The 18,483-nt window shown below is 42.6% G+C and overlaps 1 protein-coding gene across 2 annotated transcripts in view; it reads right to left on the reverse strand.

Annotated features, from left to right (window-relative positions):
* Nucleotides 1-5,494, reverse strand: part of afap1l1a (actin filament associated protein 1-like 1a) — a 290,476-nt gene extending 284,982 nt beyond the window's left edge. For both annotated transcript variants that reach the window (XM_068043393.1, XM_068043390.1), the window contains exon 1: nucleotides 5,348-5,494. In XM_068043393.1, coding sequence (XP_067899494.1) covers nucleotides 5,348-5,363 — 16 coding nt within the window. In that variant the 5' untranslated portion in view covers nucleotides 5,364-5,494. The remainder of the gene's footprint in view (nucleotides 1-5,347) is intronic.
* Between the last annotated feature and the right edge of the window lie 12,989 nt (nucleotides 5,495-18,483).

An 18,483-nucleotide genomic window follows, 5' to 3' on the forward strand; every position in this document is an offset into this window, starting at 1 on the left:
ACCTTATTCATCTTGATTTGGCTATGAAATAAAAACAAGAAATGCTGGAACCACTCAGCAGGTCTGGCAGCATCTGTGGAAAGAGAAGCAGAGTTAACGTTTCGGGTCAGTGACCCTTCATTGGCTATGAGCCAGACTGTCTCCAGCATCCTCTGTTAATCCAGTCATGTTGATCAGAGTCATGAATATGCAATAGCTCTTTTCAATTTCAAAGGGGTTCTTCCCAAAGCTATTTCAGATGAGGTTAACAAGCCTCAGCATTTTGGATGAGTTTGTGGATTTCCAGTATGGGGGGTGGGGGGGGGTGGTCACATGGCCGCTTCTCCATTTTGACTGTGTATAAGGGTCTGTATTCTTGGGATTTTGTTTAGCAGTTGACTTTTTAAGTTCATTATTCTTCCATTTCATTATTTCATCACAGCTCCTTCCGTGTATGACACCTTCTTGACCACCGTATCTAACTGTCCAGCCACTTTCAGGGATCTGTGGACATATACTCCAAGGTCCTTCTGTTCCTCTACACTTCTCAGTATCCTATCATTTATTGTGTATTCCCTTGCCTTGGTAGCTTTTCTCAAACAAATTACTTTTCACTTCTCCAGACTAAACTCCATTTGCCACTGTTCTGCCCACCTGACTAATCTATTGATGACTTCCTACAGTCTACAGCTTTCTTCTGCATTATCAACCACATGGCCAATTTTTGTATTGTCTACAGACTTCTTAATCATACCTCCTAAATTCAAGTCCAAATCATTGATATACACCACAAAAAGCAAGAGACCCTTACTGAGCCCTGCAAAACCCCACTGGAAACAGCCTTCCAGTCACAAAAACACCCAATGACCATTACCCTTTGCTTCCTGTCTTTAAGTCAATTTTGGATCCAACTTGCCATTTTGCTTTGGATCGCATGGGATTTTACTTTTGTGACCTGTTAGAACGGCGAGTCTAAAAATGACATTGCTGGCATCAAACCAGCATCACACAGTGACTGACATCAAGATCTGCCTACACTGTATACTTCCAGCACATGCTCCTCATGTCACACTACTGACCTTGCCAAAATGGCATCCAGTGTGGGGTGTGCCAGAAGTGAGTATGAGCAGTGCAGAAGCCATTTTGGTAGCAAAATGGTACCCGTAGTGCCTAAATGATGGGCATTACAGAACCAAATTTTGCAGCCAGAATCTCTGCAGAGGTTCCCTTGATCTTCTGTTGTAAATTTGGCAGAAAGGGAAACACTGGAGGAAAGAAATCAATAGCTGTTTATGCTATGTCTCCAGGCTTTCAGCTGATCACCAAAGTTACAGTGGGAGATGGGGAAATTCTACTCCACAGCTCTTATGCTGCTGACTGTAAGACTCAAACATCAAATAGGCTGACACCTAAATTACACATGAAGCCCAACATAATCTTGTAAGCAGAGACCCTTGGCCATTAAACTGTCCGTCAAAGAGAACTACAGCCAATCAATGACGCTCTTCTCTTCTCAAAGGTCTCAGGCATAGCTGTCAAACAAACTCATGACCTATGCTAGACCTAATCTCCACAGATGCTGCCTGACCTGCTGAGTATTTCCAGCACTTTCTGTTTTTATTTCAGATTTCCAGCCTCTGCATTATATTGCTTTTATTATAGACCTGATCTGTGTCAAGGTATCTTGGGAACATCACTGCTTACTCACTTCAATATGATCAGATCCTTTGAAGTTATACAGAAACAAAAGGTAATAGATGGCAGCATCTTTCATAATTACTTAGATCAACAGACAGCCACAATATTGAATGGTAAGCTAACGTCTGACAATTACAAAGATTGAATGCAATTATTTTGGTCAATTAAACAGTTAACATCTCAAGCAACCCATTACAGTCACATCTTTTGGAATTCCATTTATTATGTTATATTCCTCTTCAAGGTCCGCTGTACATGCCTCCTCTGAAGGCTGAAGAGTACATGTTTTTCTAATCTTTCCTTATAACGGTGCTCTCAGACATTTGAGATCAGACTCATTGCATTTCTCCACACTGATAAAGTTTGAACGTTTCCTTTGTTCATTAAGTGATCAGAACTGAATGCAACATTCAAGGTGCAGCTTGACCCCAACACAATGGTGCTGCAACATGATGAACTCCACTGACTTGGCAATATATCTCAGCATTCTGTTTGCTTTGTTAATTGCTGCTTTGCAACAACTGAATGTGCAAGTATAGCATCTGCTATTTCCAGATCTCTTTCCCTAGTTAGCTCAATACTACTAAGGGTATTTTTAAAGTGTAAGACCTTGCATTTATCTTTATTGTATTGTCTAATTCCCAGTTTAGTATGTTGTGAACATTATTGAGAAACTTACATTGAGTTTCTCAATATAGGTAATTTATGTAAATCATAAACCACTTGGAGCCCCAGCACAGGTCCTTGAAGCATTTCAGTCAGTGCATCTCATCCCGTGACATAACTATCTTAAACAGCAATTTCTTCCAGCAATTCTGTATCCACTTCCAATGTGCCTTCATGTGGAACCTCTATTAAAGAATTTCTGAAAGTCTTGTATACATATATATCATACATCTTTCTAATGTGCACTTGGAAGGTTGGTTGCATTTAATAGGCTATTTCCATATTGGCATTTCTTATCTTTGTTCCAAAATATTGATTCCATTATTTTATCAGTTATAGATGAATAGTCACATAGTCACCCAGTTTTGTTTTATTACTTTTCTTGAAAACAGGTACTACATGAGCTTGTTTCCAACCCTGATGGAAGCTCCTCGATGGCACCCTCAGAATGACTGCCAGCACATCATAGATTTCACTCCTGGCCTCACAACACTTTTGGGTATGCAACATCTGGCACTGTGGATTATTGGTTTTGATCTCTGAAATTTTGCTATAATGACCTGTTTAAAAATGTTTTGCTCATTGCTCTATTAAAAGCCAGAGACACTGTAAAATATTCCAAAACTTTTGAATGGAACCTTTTAATGTTATGAGAAAGCATACCAGCCCACTGCCACATAATATTAAACGTGAACTGCTGGGTGGGTGAGCAACGCTCTGAGAATGGGTCGAAGTGCAGATGCACATAGCTTGGTTGTTGCTACACCTGGGTGTTGGTCAGTTCAGTCAATAAAGGATCTGTCCACTGTAAGTCATTGCTGGCGGATAACAGTATCCGGTCATCTGCTGCAATATAACCGCAGTGGCCTTTGACCTCATCAGCAGACGTGGTCTCTTCAGACTACTAGAAAAGATCGGATGTCCACCAAAGCTACTAAGTATCATCACCTCATTCCATGACAATATGAAAGGCACAATTCAGCACAGAGGCGCCTCATCAGACCCCTTTCCTATCCTGAGTGGCGTGAAACAGGGCTGTGTTGTCGCACCTACACTGTTTGGGATTTTCTTCTCCCTGCTGCTTTCACATGTGTTCAAGTCTTCAGAAGAAGGAATTTTCCTCCACGCAAGATCAGATGGCAGGTTGTTCAACCTTGCCCGTCTAAGAGCGAAGACCAAAATACGGAAAGTCCTCATTATGCTGACGATGCTGCATAAACATCTCAAACTGAAGAGTGTTTACAGAATCTCATCGACAGGTTTGTGGCTGCCTGCAACAAATTTGGCCTAACCATCAGCCTCAAGAAAACGAACATCATGGGACAGGACGTCAGAAATGCTCCATCCATCAATATCGGCGACCACGCTCTGGAAGTCGTTCAAGAGTTCACCTACCTAGGCTCAACTATCACCAGTAACCTGTCTCTAGATGCAGAAATCAACAAGCGCATGGGAAAGGCTTCCACTGCTATGTCCAGACTGGCCAAGAGAGTGTGGGAAAATGGCGCACTGACACGGAACACAAAAGTCCAAGTGTATCAAGCCTGTGTCCTCAGTACCTTGCTCTACGGCAGCGAGGCCTGGACAATGTATGTCAGCCAAGAGCGACGTCTCAATTCATTCCATCTTCGCTGCCTCCGGAGAATCCTTAGCATCAGGTGGCAGGACCGTATCTCCAACACAGAAGTCCTCGAGGCGGCCAACATCCCCAGCTTATTCACCCTACTGAGTCAGCGGCGCTTGAGATGGCTTGGCCATGTGAGCCGCATGGAAGATGGCAGGATCCCCAAGGACACATTGTACAGCGAGCTCGCCACTGGTATCAGACCCGCCGGCCGTCCATGTCTCCGCTTTAAAGACGTCTGCAAACGCGACATGAAGTCCTGTGACATTGATCACAAGTCGTGGGAATCAGTTGCCAGCGATCGCCAGAGCTGGCAGGCAGCCATAAAGGCGGGGCTAAAGTGTGGCGAGTCGAAGAGGCTTAGCAGTTGGCAAGAAAAAAGACAGAAGCGCAAGCGGAGAGCCAACTGCGAAACAGCCCTGACAACCAATTTTACCTGCAGCACCTGTGGAAGAGTCTGTCACTCTAGTATTGGCCTTTATAGCCACTCCAGGCGCTGCTCCACAATCCACTGATCACCTCCAGGCGCTTACCCATTGTCTCTCGAGACAAGGAGGCCAAAGAAGAAGATATCCCATTTGTACTTTTAGTATTTACCAGGATTTAAGTATTTGCCACTGTAATGAGATCTCAATGGATCATTTCAACAAATTAGGCTAAAATGACTTGACGACTCACGTTTCAAGTAACAAGGAGAGGAAATAGGATTTATTTTGTCATTGAGATCAGTGCTAAATCATTTCACCAACCCACTCCAGCCAAAAATTAAAATGAACTTTTACAGTAACTCATTAAAAGGGCCAGAGTTTTATTTTCTGGGCGTTATTTGTGCTGGAGTTAGAAACAAAAAGAGCATTATACCTCGCGAGGGGGCGGGACCAGAGCTATTCTGAAAACAGCTTAAATCATTTGCCTTAAAGTAAACCTTGCAGAAGAGAGAAAAAATACAAATAAATTGCTGCTGTGGGTAGAGATCACAGGTGCTATAAACATCTGAAATCCAATCAATTTCCACGGTACATTTCTGAAGGTGAAATATAACATGAACGGGAGTGGCATTTTAAAAAAAAAGAAAAACCAGAGTCCTGCAAGTCTGAAGGTAAACTGTAAGCAGATACACCCTGGTTTAGACATTTGGGGGTGGGGGGGCGGGGTACTGAAAAACAGGTTGAATTTCCATATCACCCAATTAATGCAACTTCGAATATATTCTGTTTAAAGATCCCAGTCATCCCATTAAATTGCCAAAAAAAACCTAATTATTTATAAGCTGCTTCACATTTGTTACATTGTTGCTTTGAATGAAATGACACTTTCAAGCTACTTCCGACCGTGTGATACAGAGCCTCAAAATACAGAACACTTAAAAATCAAACTTACCACTAGTTTTCTCCATGGTTAATCAAGGATCGCGATTGCAACAAAATGAAGACGGCGAAGTTACAAGAACATGGTAAAGAGCAACGCTGACACTGATCGGGGACACCCAGTTCCTCAGACTGTAAAACAGTGAGCATCCTCTTGAAGTTTCTCTCAACTTTGCTCACCCAAGAGCCACAGTCAGGGAGAACCCGCGCTAGGTCCTAGCGCCCTCTACTCGCCGACAGTTAATGGGAAACTGTTATTCCTGACTTTTGGAATATTGGGGACACGTTACAAAGCTACTCAATATAATTCATTTGACCAATTATCAGAGAATGAACGACTATTTTTAATCCAGATACTGAATAGGGTCTGTGACCCGGGAATATATGCAAAAGGACGCATGTTATAGTTTGTCATTTTATTCCGTTTCTGTATAGAAAATAAAACGTTAAGTCAATCATAATGTTTTATATAATAAAAGATCGTATAACCCTCAACCTTAAAATCTGAAATCTGGGTCAAAACCGTGTACTCCTTAACTCTAGAACAGTTGCCACATTTACTGTTAATGTCCTGTTCCGTTCACTGGAAGACAATGTTCCTGAAATAAAAGCTGGTACATTGAACACGAAGTTTTCTTTTAAAAAATAAACATTTCGTATGATTTGTTCTAGTTTAATTGAAAAACGAACTGTATCTAATTGACAAATTAGCATCTCCCTTTTGTGGTTTATCATTATTCAATTAATTTTTAATTGTTTTTGGGGAAGAAACCTAGCTAATCTTCATTCCAGTCGTTTCACTCGTGGCTACACTTGGTGAAGGGGGTGGGGCTGGAGGAGGTCTCTGTGGCCAAGTCAACGATTTCACCTCCAATCTTAAGTTCCATCATAGGAAGTGATTTTTGGTTCATTTGAATGGCATGCTGCTGGTAACCCAGTACATCTTGCTACACTTCGCAGGCTACTTAACTATGTAGGGCATCACAACCCCAGGTTTTTGCTGCATGTTGACTGCTTCCATTCTTCACAAGGATCGTCCATTAAATACATTGGTGGCAATTTTCATTTTCCGACTGACCACTGGTTGCCTGAGGCCCACCTAACTCAATTTTCAAGCAGGCCTTGAAATGGGCAGCCAGTGTACCCATTTGAAACAAGAGAAGCCTAATTAAAATACTTAAATCGGTTGCAGGATCCTGGCACAATTTTCAGGTACCAACAGGTGACCTAACTTCGCACACACTCCATCCATTTGTTACTAGACTTAGAGCAGTCTTAAATGAACCACTGAAGGCAGCTCCACAAATGCTTTCAAAGGACGTTTGGCATTAATTTATGAGGGACCAGGAGGAGAACAACCCCTCAAAAATCTTCTGTCCTGGTGCTGACCCTTCCATGCTTTCTTACTGGGATGGCCTCCCCTCCTTATTAAATGTGCAATCCTGGATCAGCTCCATGGAGGAGCGACTGAATTTCCTATCTATTCAATTGGTGAGCCATAGCAGCACTCATTGAATGTTTGTAGCTTGCTGGTATTATGCACATAAAGTCTGGTCATGAAAATAGTTCAGGTCACCTGTTAGTGGCATCAGGCAGGTGTAATAATAACCCCACCCACCACGCACACCATTTGCACTGCAGTAGAAAATCAACCTCATGATATCATCTGCACAAATTACAGTGGATGGTGAAGCATTCAGATTCTTAAAAGTTCTGGCCAACATCCTTTAGATGCCGCTTTTGCATTTTGTATGGGAGAAGATTGAACATTTGACCATAAGGTTAATGGTGGAACTTGTCAAGCAGCATTAATATAATTAGCAAGTTTTGCCGAATGATGTGGTATGAACATTTGACTTTGGTCAAGATTTAAGTTTATTCGATCAATAACCTCCTCTCCAATGATGTTATCTTGACAGTTGTTTTCAAACTACTTTCAACAAGATAATAATATGGTTACATCGGCCCAGATTTTGCAGTGGTACTGAGGGTGAAACTGTCAGCCTTCATTGCTCCACTGAAACTGAAAGCAACTTCTGGAGTCCACACATGTGCAGAATAACATGGAAATCCAGATGTTTCTGTCAGTGACTGTACACTTCTCCAGAGGGTGTGCTATTAAAGCAGCACCCCCCACCACTCCCCTCCTTCCCGCCACCATCCCCTAAGACTGCAATCATGGAAATTAATTGAATTATGAGAATTTTCACTCATATGCTGTTAATCTCACAGTAAAACCCCTTGAAAAAGTGACACCTTGTTGAATGAGGTGTAACTGAGTTTTTAACGGTGTACTAACTTCATAATTACTGCTCAGCATTCTCACTGACACTGAAAAACTAATTTTACATTTGTGGAATGCCAAATTTCTCCATAATAAAATAATTTCTACATTTTATCAATATATTCTTTTTTTAAAAAGTTTATCTTTATTTTATCATCTATGTTAATCCAATCATAATCATTTATTTTACTCTCTGAAAATTTAAATGAAAAGTGAAAAATTTGAAGTGCTTTTAACTTTGTTGTTTGCTATGTGTGAGAACACTTCAATGTGATTTGCTGCTTACCTGCTTGCTGACACCACTGGTGCTGCATGCCAAGACATCCTTTTGATTTGGCCCGAGATTTAAACGGTCTTTGGGCAAGGGGAAAAGCATGCCACAGAGATTGCTAGATCACGGTTTTCTTCAAGGTCAGCGGCGAGCGCCTTTGCTTCGTGGTTGACTGCAAAAACCGGGCCAATGTGTCATTCACATCAACATCTCTCACATACTCTAATTTTTCAGATGCACTGACTATTTGTTACTTTGGCAGCAACCATTCTGAGCCACCCACATCCTGGACTGGAGCCTGAGGTGAATGTCTATTTAATCTGTTGTTTTTTGCTGGTATTGGTTAAGGAAGGAATGTTGACCAGGACACTCTGTACTTTTTTGTTGTTAAGCTTTGGCAAGAACCCATTCTGTTTATTTCCTGCAAAAAACTGTGTCCATTAGCTGAAGGAGTTTAGCTTCTGATTCCATCTCCTTCCCGTATATCCAGTCAAGTTCAATCCAAGGGTATGCAATATCGGCATCATTCTGAACTTTATTTGAGTCTTAAATCCCACATCCAATCCATTACTCAATCTGCCTGTTTTCACCTTGAAACTAATACTCGTCTCAGTCCCTATTTTAACCTGTTGCTATTGAAACTATTATTCATGCTTTTGTCACCTGCAGACTTTTTCTCATGCTATCTTCACCAGCCTTCTGAACTGCACACTACATAAATACCAACTCATTTAGACTTCCATGTCCTAGTCCACATAAAATCCCACTCACCTCTTTATTCTCGTCTTTATCTTTATGGGCGGCACAGTGGCGCAGTGGTTAGCACTGCAGCCTCACAGCTCCAGGGACCCAGGTTCGATTCCGGGTGCTGCCTGTGTGGAGTTTGCAAGTTCTCCCTGTGTCTGCGTGGGTTTTCTCCGGGTGCTCCGGTTTCCTCCTACAAGCCAAAAGACTTGCAGGTTGATAGGTAAATTGGCCATTATAAATTGTCACTAGTATAGGTAGGTGGTAGGGAAATATAGGGATAGGTGGGGATGTTTGGTAGGAATATGGGATTAGTGTAGGATTAGTAGAAGTGGGTGGTTGATGTTCGGCACAGACTCGGTGGGCCGAAGGGCCTGTTTCAGTGCTGTATCTCTTATCTAATCTTTATCAACCTCCATTGCCTCCCCAGCCCTCAGCACATTGACTTCAAAATTCCCTATCCTGTCCACAATTTCCTTTATGATCTCTTTCCCCCTACCTCTGCAACTTCCAGCAGCCCCACATCCTTCCTTGGATCCCCCAACTCTGGATACTGCACACTGAATACCCTACTCTAATTTCATTGGTAGAGCCCAGAGCCACCATGCCTTACACTCCAGAAATCTCTCCCAAACTCCTCCGCCTTGCAGCATCTTACCACCTTTAAAAACTTCCTTAAAATTTGCTTCATTAACTGTGTCTTTGGCCACTTCCACTCATTTCTCTCCTCCTCAAGTCTGGCCACCAACTGTAGAGTACTTTGGTAACATTTGCTATATTAAAGGTACTATATAAGCACAAGTTGTTGTAAGCACTTACTGCTTTTCATCAAGTGGTGTAAAGGGATCTTTAATCCCTACCTCAGTTTAACATATAACTTGATGATACCATAGATAATATATTTAAGGTCTTGTTTGGAGGTCAAGTCCAAAACATTTGGACGTAGAAAGTGTTAACAAATGAATCAAGCTGACATAAGGTAACTTATTCTTTACTGGTTAGATAAGCCAATAGAGGGAACATATTCCAAGACACCTTCAAATATTGAAATGACTCTTGAAATTTTTCGATCAATAGAATGCCTGTCATTTGATGATTTTTTAAAATTCAGTCATGGGATGTGGGCATCACTAGCCTGGCCAGCATTTATTGCCCATCCCTAATTGCCCTTGAGAAGGTGGTGGTGAGCTGCCTTCTTGAACTGCTGCAGTCTATGTGGGGTAGGTACACCCACAGTGCTGTTAGGAAGGGAGTTCCAGGAATTTGACCCAGCGACAGTGAAGGAACGGCGATATACTTCCAAGTCAGCATGGTGTGTGACTTGGAGGGGAACTTGCAGGTGCTGGTGTTCGCATGCATTTGCTGCCCTTGTCCTTCTAGGTGATCGAGGTCGTGGGTTTGGAAGGTGCTGTCTAAGGAGCCTTGCAGAGTAGCTGTAGTTCATCTTATAGATGGTACACACTGATGCCACTGTGCATCAGTGGTAGAGGGAGTAAACGTTTGTAGATGGGGTGCCAATCAAGTGGGCTGCTTTGTCCTGGATGGTGTCGAGCTTCTTAAGTGCTGTTGGAGCTGCACCCATCCAGGCAAGTGGAGCGTATTCCATCACATTTCTGACTTGTGCCTTGTTGATGGTGGACAGGCTTTGGGGGAGTCAGGAGGTGAGTTACTCGCTGCAGGTTTCCTAGCCTCTGACCTGCTCTTGTAGCCATGGTATTTATACAGCTACTTCAGTTCAGTTTCTAGTCAATGGTAACCCCCAGGATATTGATAGTGGGAGATTCAGTGATCATAATGCCATTAAATGTTAAGGGGAGATGGTTGGATTCTCTCTTGTTTGAGATAGTCATTGCCTGTCACTTGTGTGGTGTGAATGTTACTTACCACTTATCAGCCTAAGCCTGAATATTGTCCAGGTCATGCTGCATTTCTACATGGACTGCTTCAGTATCTGAGGAGTCGCGAATGGTTCTGAACATTGTGCAATCACCAGCGAACATCCTCACTTCTGACCTTATGATGGAGGGAAGGTCACTGATGAAGCAACTGAAGATGGTTGGGCCAAGGACACTACCCTGAGGAACTCCTGCAGTGATGTCCTGGGGCTGAGATGATTGACCTCCAACAACCACAACCATCTTCCTTTGCGCTAGGGATGACTCCAACCAGCAAAGAGTTTTCCCCATGATTACTATTGATTCCAGTTTTGCAAGGGCTGCTTGATACTATACTCGGTCAAATGCTGCCTTGATGTCAAGGGTAATCACTCTCGCCTCACCTCTGGAGTTCAACTCTTTTGTCCAAGTTTGGACCAAGACGGTAATGAGGCCAGGAGATGAGTGGCTCTGGTGGAACCTAAACTGAACATTAGTGAGCAGGCTATTGCTGAGCAAATGCCGCTTGATAGCACTGTCGACAATCTTTTCTATCACTTTGCTGATGATTGGGAGTAGACTGATAGGTCGGTAATTGGCCGGGTTGGATTTGTCCTGCTTTTTGTGCACAGGACATACCTGGCAATTTTCCATATTGCCGAGTAGATGTCAGTGTTGTAACTGTCATGGAACAGCTTGGCGAGGGGTGCGGCTGGTTCAGGAGCACAAATCTTCAGTACTATTGCCAGAGTGTTGTCAGAGTCCATAGCCTTTGCAGTATCAGTGCCTTCAGCCTTTTCTTATCACATGGAGTGAATTGGATTGGCATTGTGCTACCTTGACCTGCAAGGGAGGGGGTAAAATATCAGTGATTATTTGGTGCTGTGTTTGGGTGATGTGCATGCCATAGCTGAACAGCTGGAAGTATGTGCAGGCAATGAGAGGTGAATGTGAGGCTGGCAGCATTGATAGGTGTGTGAGGATGAGGTGGAGTATTTGGATGTGAGGTGTGAGTCTTGAAGGTGAGGGAGTGCTGCTGGGTGTGTAATAGGGGTGTGCTGCATTCAGCAGCGTGAGAGGTTGGTGGAGTGGTGGGTAATGTCATGTGAAGTTGCATTCAATTACCTTGACCACCTGCGTGAAGTCATTAGACTTCTTGTGGCACTGCAGCCAGGTCTTGGGTCCAGATTCCGGGAGTTGACCTCCCTGGTCACCTGCTCCCATTCCCTTCTGAGGATGGTCCTCAAGGGCCTCCTGGTCCTCTGGTATTTCTCCTCTTGCCCACCTGCACCATGAATGCCTCCAGCATTGCACCAGCACTTTGGATCCCTCTGCCTGTCTGGTGTTCACTTTTCAAGAATTTACATTGCAATCTTTTTGTGCAGCTTACCTTTTAGAGACAGCCTGACTTTACGAGATGGATGCCTGTACCACGTGGTCTTTACACAATGCTGCTGGGGCCTCCTGCTGTGTGCAGAGCTCACGGGCAGCGTTCTGCAGTAGAGAGCAGCATTGGGGGCACACCGGCTAGCATCACAATAATCGACGAGGTGGGTACATGAATTTTGCGAGTTGCCCACCTCGATCTGAATGGGCATAGGGACATTGTGAGTCATAACTTCCGCGCCCAAAAATCAGGGAAACCCTATATCTAGTCTATAATCTCCAAAATTGTGCAAACATTTGAGGAAGGTTTTCTGATACCAACAAATGGATCCCTTTCTGTCAGATATGATGATGGCCAAATACCCTTATTTATTGCAATGTTAACACACATTTTGCAAAGAACTGAATGAGTTTTCACAAATCAATGGTTTTTACCTAAGAAATGAATAATAAAACCAACACTAAGTGTGAAAAGTTCAAGCCAGGTATTAAAGGATTTTCCAAGGGTCTCTAGTCATGAAACTGAAAAGCAATTAAGTTATGCCGTCACCCTCCTGCATAAACCGAGCGCTTAGATATTCAGGTGCGTCTATTTTAGGATACCTTACACGCAGGAGGAGGAAAGGGTGGGCATTGGAGTCTGATAGGGGTTTCGTGGGGATTGGGCAGGAAGATCAAAGGCCTCGAGAGTACTCTTGTGGGGGTTGGGAGCAATGTTCTCTCTAAGCTTCACGGCTGGGCAGCAATCTGGAAATTCCTGTGCATGTGGGCACAATTCGGCCACTTTAAGTTACTACATATGTGTGGCTGTGCAAAAAAATTTAAAGGGCCTGCGCACTTAAATGAAAAGGCCGCGGATAACAAAAAATATTGGGAACGTTGGTCGGGAGTACTTTTGAGGGGTTGGGGAGGAAGATTGCAGAGATTAGGATTACTGTTGGGGGGGGGGGTGGTAATGTCGAGGTGGGGTTGGGGCTGGGGCAGGTGGGAGACTTGGGTGAGGGGTGAGGTCGGAGATCTCGGGTCAGAAACAGCAATGATTATAAGTACTTACTTTCTTTTACTTACGTGGGGTTTAGCATTAGTTTTCCCAGAGGCAATCAACACTGGCGGTGGTTGCCTCAGGGCAAACCAAAGTTGCAGCATAGACCAGAAGGAGGCATTAGGCCCTTTGTTTGCAAATGCAAACAAACTAATATCTGCTTCAAACCTGGTTAAAGGACGCCTCTTGTTTGTCCTTTATCAAGATGACATCCAGCACTATTTGCGGCAAGAGCGTGTGCATGCACATCGGAAACCATTTTAGTCCCCAAACGGTGCCCATAGTGCCCAAACAACGGGGGCTACCGATGCAAATTTTGCATCCAAACTATCTAATTCCTGTACAACAAAAAAATTCACTGCTTTCACAACAAAGATGAACAAGGGCTGAAACCACTTTGTAAACCAGCAGCAACTGAAATGTAATAACAGTCAGCTAGAAACACAGTCCACATTTACAAAATATTTATAGCTTTTGGAAAGCTTGTATACATTCAATTCTGAACTGTTTGAAAAAACATACCGGAAAACCAGTATTAGTCGACATACTAGATAAGCGTTATCAGAATTATGCACGGTGGTAGTATTTTCTCTCCAAAATAGACACTTGCAGAACTATTATTTTCATATATTTTGCTAATATGGATGTAGAGATGATTAAGAAATCTATTTTCAAAATCTTGGAAACTTTCAATTGACATTTTTGCATTTCCCAAAATTATATTTTTATAAGAGTTTATTTTTGATTTAAAAGAAGGAAAAACAAAGCATAGATTTCCAATTCAATCATGATTCAAATGCTTATAGGGTCATAAGGTCTTGTTTTTTCTTGCGTTATCTAGCACATACATTTCCATTAATGAAGGCACCTAGCAGTTCATACACAAGGTCTTGGGGGCTAATGTTTAGTTGTCAATTCTGGTGTCTCAGATTGATCTGGGTATTCCCATAGCTAGGAGGCTGGTGATGATAGTTATTTTATTTCACTATTGATTTCCTGTGGACCTGCTAGGCTGTTGCATCAATTTGTAAGACTGTTTGGCCAATTTTGATCCCATCTGCCCGGTAGCAATGGGACGGCAGTGTGGTCAAAATAGCGGGGCAGCACTTACTGCCCTGTTATGGGTTGCTGTCATTTTGGTTAGTGCCTTGAAATGGCAGACCACGTGCCTGCTGAAAACAGGCATAAACCTCACTGCCCCATGCAAACGTGTGTCCTTTGAGGTGCCACTGCAGGCTACTCAGGAAAACCTAAAAAAGTGGCCTTCCTGTGTTCCCAAAAATGTAGCCCTGTGGCGCATGATGGAGCCATTGGATTTCTTGCCCCTTCCAATCAGCAAATGTGCATGCAGTTTGTTGACAGAATGGTAGTGATGCCCGAAAATCAATGACTCCGCCCAGTGCTTGTCCAATGTCCATCAAATCCAGAAGGTGGACTAAGCGGGTTGAATTTTGATGAGCTCCCGACATTGGGCTCTGTGGCGGGCTGGGGTGGGGCCACAAGATCGCAGTGGTAGCGGCCTGCCACAGAGCCTGGCCCCAGGATTGCCGGGTCTGATCTTCCCGGCGGCGGGTAGGCTCCATGGTGCCACCACCCCCCCACCCCCATTGCCACTCAGTGATGGGACCCAACTTTAAATATTTAAATAAACCTCGTGAATGCATTTACATACAATTCCCTGCAATCTTACCAGCTGTCCAGGATCTTCTGTGCCTTCACTTTCCCATCCAAGGAAAGTGCTTTCAGCTCAAAAAACAACAGAAACCATGGTGACCTGGGAAGATGCTTACAGGGAAGCCACATGTCAAGGTTTATGGTGGTCAGGAGGTTGACTTTCTGTTTAGGGTTTGGATATTGTTTTCAGGTCAGTTGGGGTGTGAACTGTTTTGAAGACAGTTGGAGATCAACTTGCCGAGGAAAAAATACCCAGCTCACCTCTGTCTCCACTTCTTTGAAGAAATCCTGCAAAGATCCAGTGTGGGAGAGCTAAAATCCCTGGTGTTCCATCTCTTCTGAAAAGCTGGAAACACCTGCTAGATTAATTCTCAATGCTGCCTGAAAAGAAATTCTTTAGAAAAGATTCCAGTGACCCATCACCATATACCCGGATGCCAGACCAAAAGGGACGACTGAAATCCTTCCATATCTTCTCTTTTTTCTGCAAGAACTAGCAAGCATTTGGCCAAAGTATTCTTTTTTGTCTTTTTTTTTTGTAAAGACCTCTGCAGAGAGAATTTCTGTTTTTTTCAGTGTGTGTGAGTTTAAGTGTGGGATTGAAAAAGGGAACTTTCATATTTCAATCTGTGTGTTAATGCTTTGCTTCATTACTGAATAAGTATTGTTTAATAATAAACTGATAATGTTGTTGTTTATTAAAGAAATCAGGTTGGTGTATTTTATTTTGGGATAAAGAGTAGAGTATATGACTGACCGAATCGGTAACTGTGTAAACATTTTTAAAATATGTTGTAACCTGCAGAGCAGTGGGATTAAAAAAGACAGTGCACTCCCCCACCTCGGTCATAACACAGGGTCTTCAAGATAAACTAGGCAATGACTTGGCAATATGTTCAAGTGCATAAGATTATTGTTGTAGCAATGAATATTAACGATAGCTGGAATGTCAATTTATCTTTCATTGTCGACAGAACGCTATTTTCAGACACCCTGTTTAAAATCTAATATGAGCTTGTCTGTCCTGTGGTAAATGCATTCGCTTAAAAAAAAATTCTTGAAACTTACTTTAATATAACAGCTTTATTCAGACGTATTCTGCGATGGGAGGGATTGATACAAGCTGGATGGGTTGCACTTGAACAGGGCTGGAACCAATGTCCTCATTGGAAGGTTATGTAATGCTGTGGTAGAGGGTTTAAACTAACTTGGCAGGGGAATGGTAACCAGGACATAACAACAGAGAAGAGACCAGATGCATAGAAAATTAAGAGTGATAAACAGCAACAGAATAAAGAATAGTACAGAAAGAGCAGAAATTAGAAGGAGGAAAGAAACAAAGCAGCCCAGCACAGTTGGAATGCATGTGCGTTAATGTGAGGAGTGTTACAAACAAGATAGATGAGCTTCAGGCACAATTTTGTAGTCATGATATAGTGACCATAATGGAGACCTGGCTTAAGAATGGGCAGAAATGGGAACTAAACATTCCCGACTACAATGTAGTCCCGAAGGAGAACGGAGAAAAAGAGCAGTGAGGCGGTTGGAGGAGGATGGGGGATGGGGGGGGGGGGCGGTTTGCAGGAGTGTGTGTGTGGTGGAAGTATTAATCAAGGATAATATTACAGCTCTACAGATGGATGATATAGTTGAAGTTTCAAAGGTTGAATCTATTTGGTTAGAGTTAAGGAACAGCAAAGCAATTGTTACATGATTGGCTGTTTAGTACAGACTCCCAAATAGTGAGAAGGAGATAGAGGAGCAAACCTGTAGGCAAATTTCAGAGCAAGGTAAAAATAATAGAGCCATAATTACTCTAATATTCTTTCTTTCTTTTGGGCCTCCTTATCTCGAGAGACAATGGATACGTGCCTGGAGGTGGTCAGTGGTTTGTGAAGCAGCGCCTGGAGTGGCTATAAAGGCCAATTCTGGAGTGACAGGCTCTTCCACAGGTGCTGCAGAGAAATTTGTTTGTTGGGGCTGTTGCACAGTTGGCTCTCCCCTTGCGCCTCTGTCTTTTTTCCTGCCAACTACTAAGTCTCTTCGACTCGCCACAATTTAGCCCTGTCTTTATGGCTGCCCGCCAGCTCTGATATAGACTGGGGAAAAAACAATATAAAGGGCCAGGAGGGCGAAGAGTCCATAAAATGTGTACAGGAGCCTTCCTTAATTAGTATGTTTCTAGCCCAAAGAGGAAGGAAAAGCAGTCTCGATATAATTATAGGGAGTGATGTAAGCCAAGTGGAGCATGTTTCAGTGAGATAACATCTGGACAATAGTGATCATAATATAATATTATTAAGTTTAAAGAAGTTATGGCATGGATCAAAGAAAATACCAACTGATCTGAGAAGGGATCTAGCACAGGTGTACTGGAAAGAAGGTTGGCCACAAGAACAGTAAATGAGCAATAGCAAGGTGGAGATAGTTTGGGTGCAAACCAAGCATATTCTCATAAGGAGGAAATAAAGGTCATCCAAAACTAGAGCTTCCTAGATGCAAAGGGAATAGTGGTTAAAATAAAACAGAAAAAGGTAGAGATTACTGTCACAATCATGTGAGGTGGGGTCAAAAGGCTCCCCTCTTGTCCCTCTCCTTGTTCGACCACAACAGGGTTTGTTCCTTTTTAAACAGTGGAGGTGCTTAACAATTCAGGGAGTGTTTAACCCTTTATGTGCTATGATCATAAAAGAACCAATCAGACAGGTTTTCTTGAGTTTCAACAAGAGGTTAGTTTATTAGACTTAAAATCAAAACCCGATCGAAGTAAAAATAATAAACTACGCTCCAACTTTCATACACATACAAATACAGTGATGAAGAATAGTTTGGTTGGATTAGAGTCCAGAAGAAATAAAAATAATATACAGTCTATGAAGTCTGGCAATTCAGTTGTCTTCCGTTTGAATTCATGGTTCTGAAGTTTCTGGCTGGTAGAATTGGCCCACTTGGTTCAGGATTTACTTGGAGACAGTGATGTAGGTGGCTTTCTCCCTGGGGTCTCTGTCTGTAACAATGATAGACTTGGATGATCCGCAGTCTGCCGACAGGGTTTGAAACTTGCAGTATTACATACAGAGAGAGAGAGAGACAGAGAGCCCCATTGGGGTCCTGCACTAATTAGCTCTCAAAGCCTGTCTGCTGTGTTCAAAAGAAACTCCAAGTTTTCACAAAGATGGACAGATTGACACATGATTGCCTCACAGTGTATTCTCTGTTGCATTTTCATGAGAGTCAAGTGTAAGAATTTCAATTTCTCTCATGCCTTATTGTTTCAATGATTACCCCCGGAGGCTCCTCTCCACTAGGGTTAATCTTCCAAGATGGCTTTGAATGTCTTACTAATGAAAGTGATATCCAGTAGTTCATTCAACTGTTCAAGCCATTGTTCCGGATGCAAGCTATTTAGACATGCGTCTCCACTTTGATACCTTGGAATGTGAGGTATTTCAATGCAAATTTTGGTGGCCATCTTAGCTGCCAGCTTTTTAAAAGTTGAATGTAGGATTTCAGCTTTCCTTTTAAAAGTTTAATGTAGGTTTCCAACCGATTAACTAAAAATCATCATTCAGCATAGCACGTTTTCATGACAATACAATCAAAAACCAGGCAGAATACAGAGTGCAGGGGGAAACTGAACAGCGATATAAAAAGGACAAAGAGAGAGTATGAGAAATGATTACAGGGTAATGTAAAAGGAAGCCCAAAAATATTTAATAAACATGTAAACAGTAAAAGGATAGTTAAAGGAATGGTGGGTCTGATTAGGAATAAAACAAAGGAATGTTCTTGTGGAGACAGAGGGCATGGCTGGAGGTACTAAGTGAATACTTTGCATTTGTTCTCAAAAGAAGAGGATGAAATTAATGTTGTA

The sequence above is a fragment of the Heterodontus francisci genome, chromosome 12 (assembly GCF_036365525.1).
Source record: "Heterodontus francisci isolate sHetFra1 chromosome 12, sHetFra1.hap1, whole genome shotgun sequence".
Taxonomy (NCBI): Eukaryota; Metazoa; Chordata; class Chondrichthyes; order Heterodontiformes; family Heterodontidae; genus Heterodontus; species Heterodontus francisci.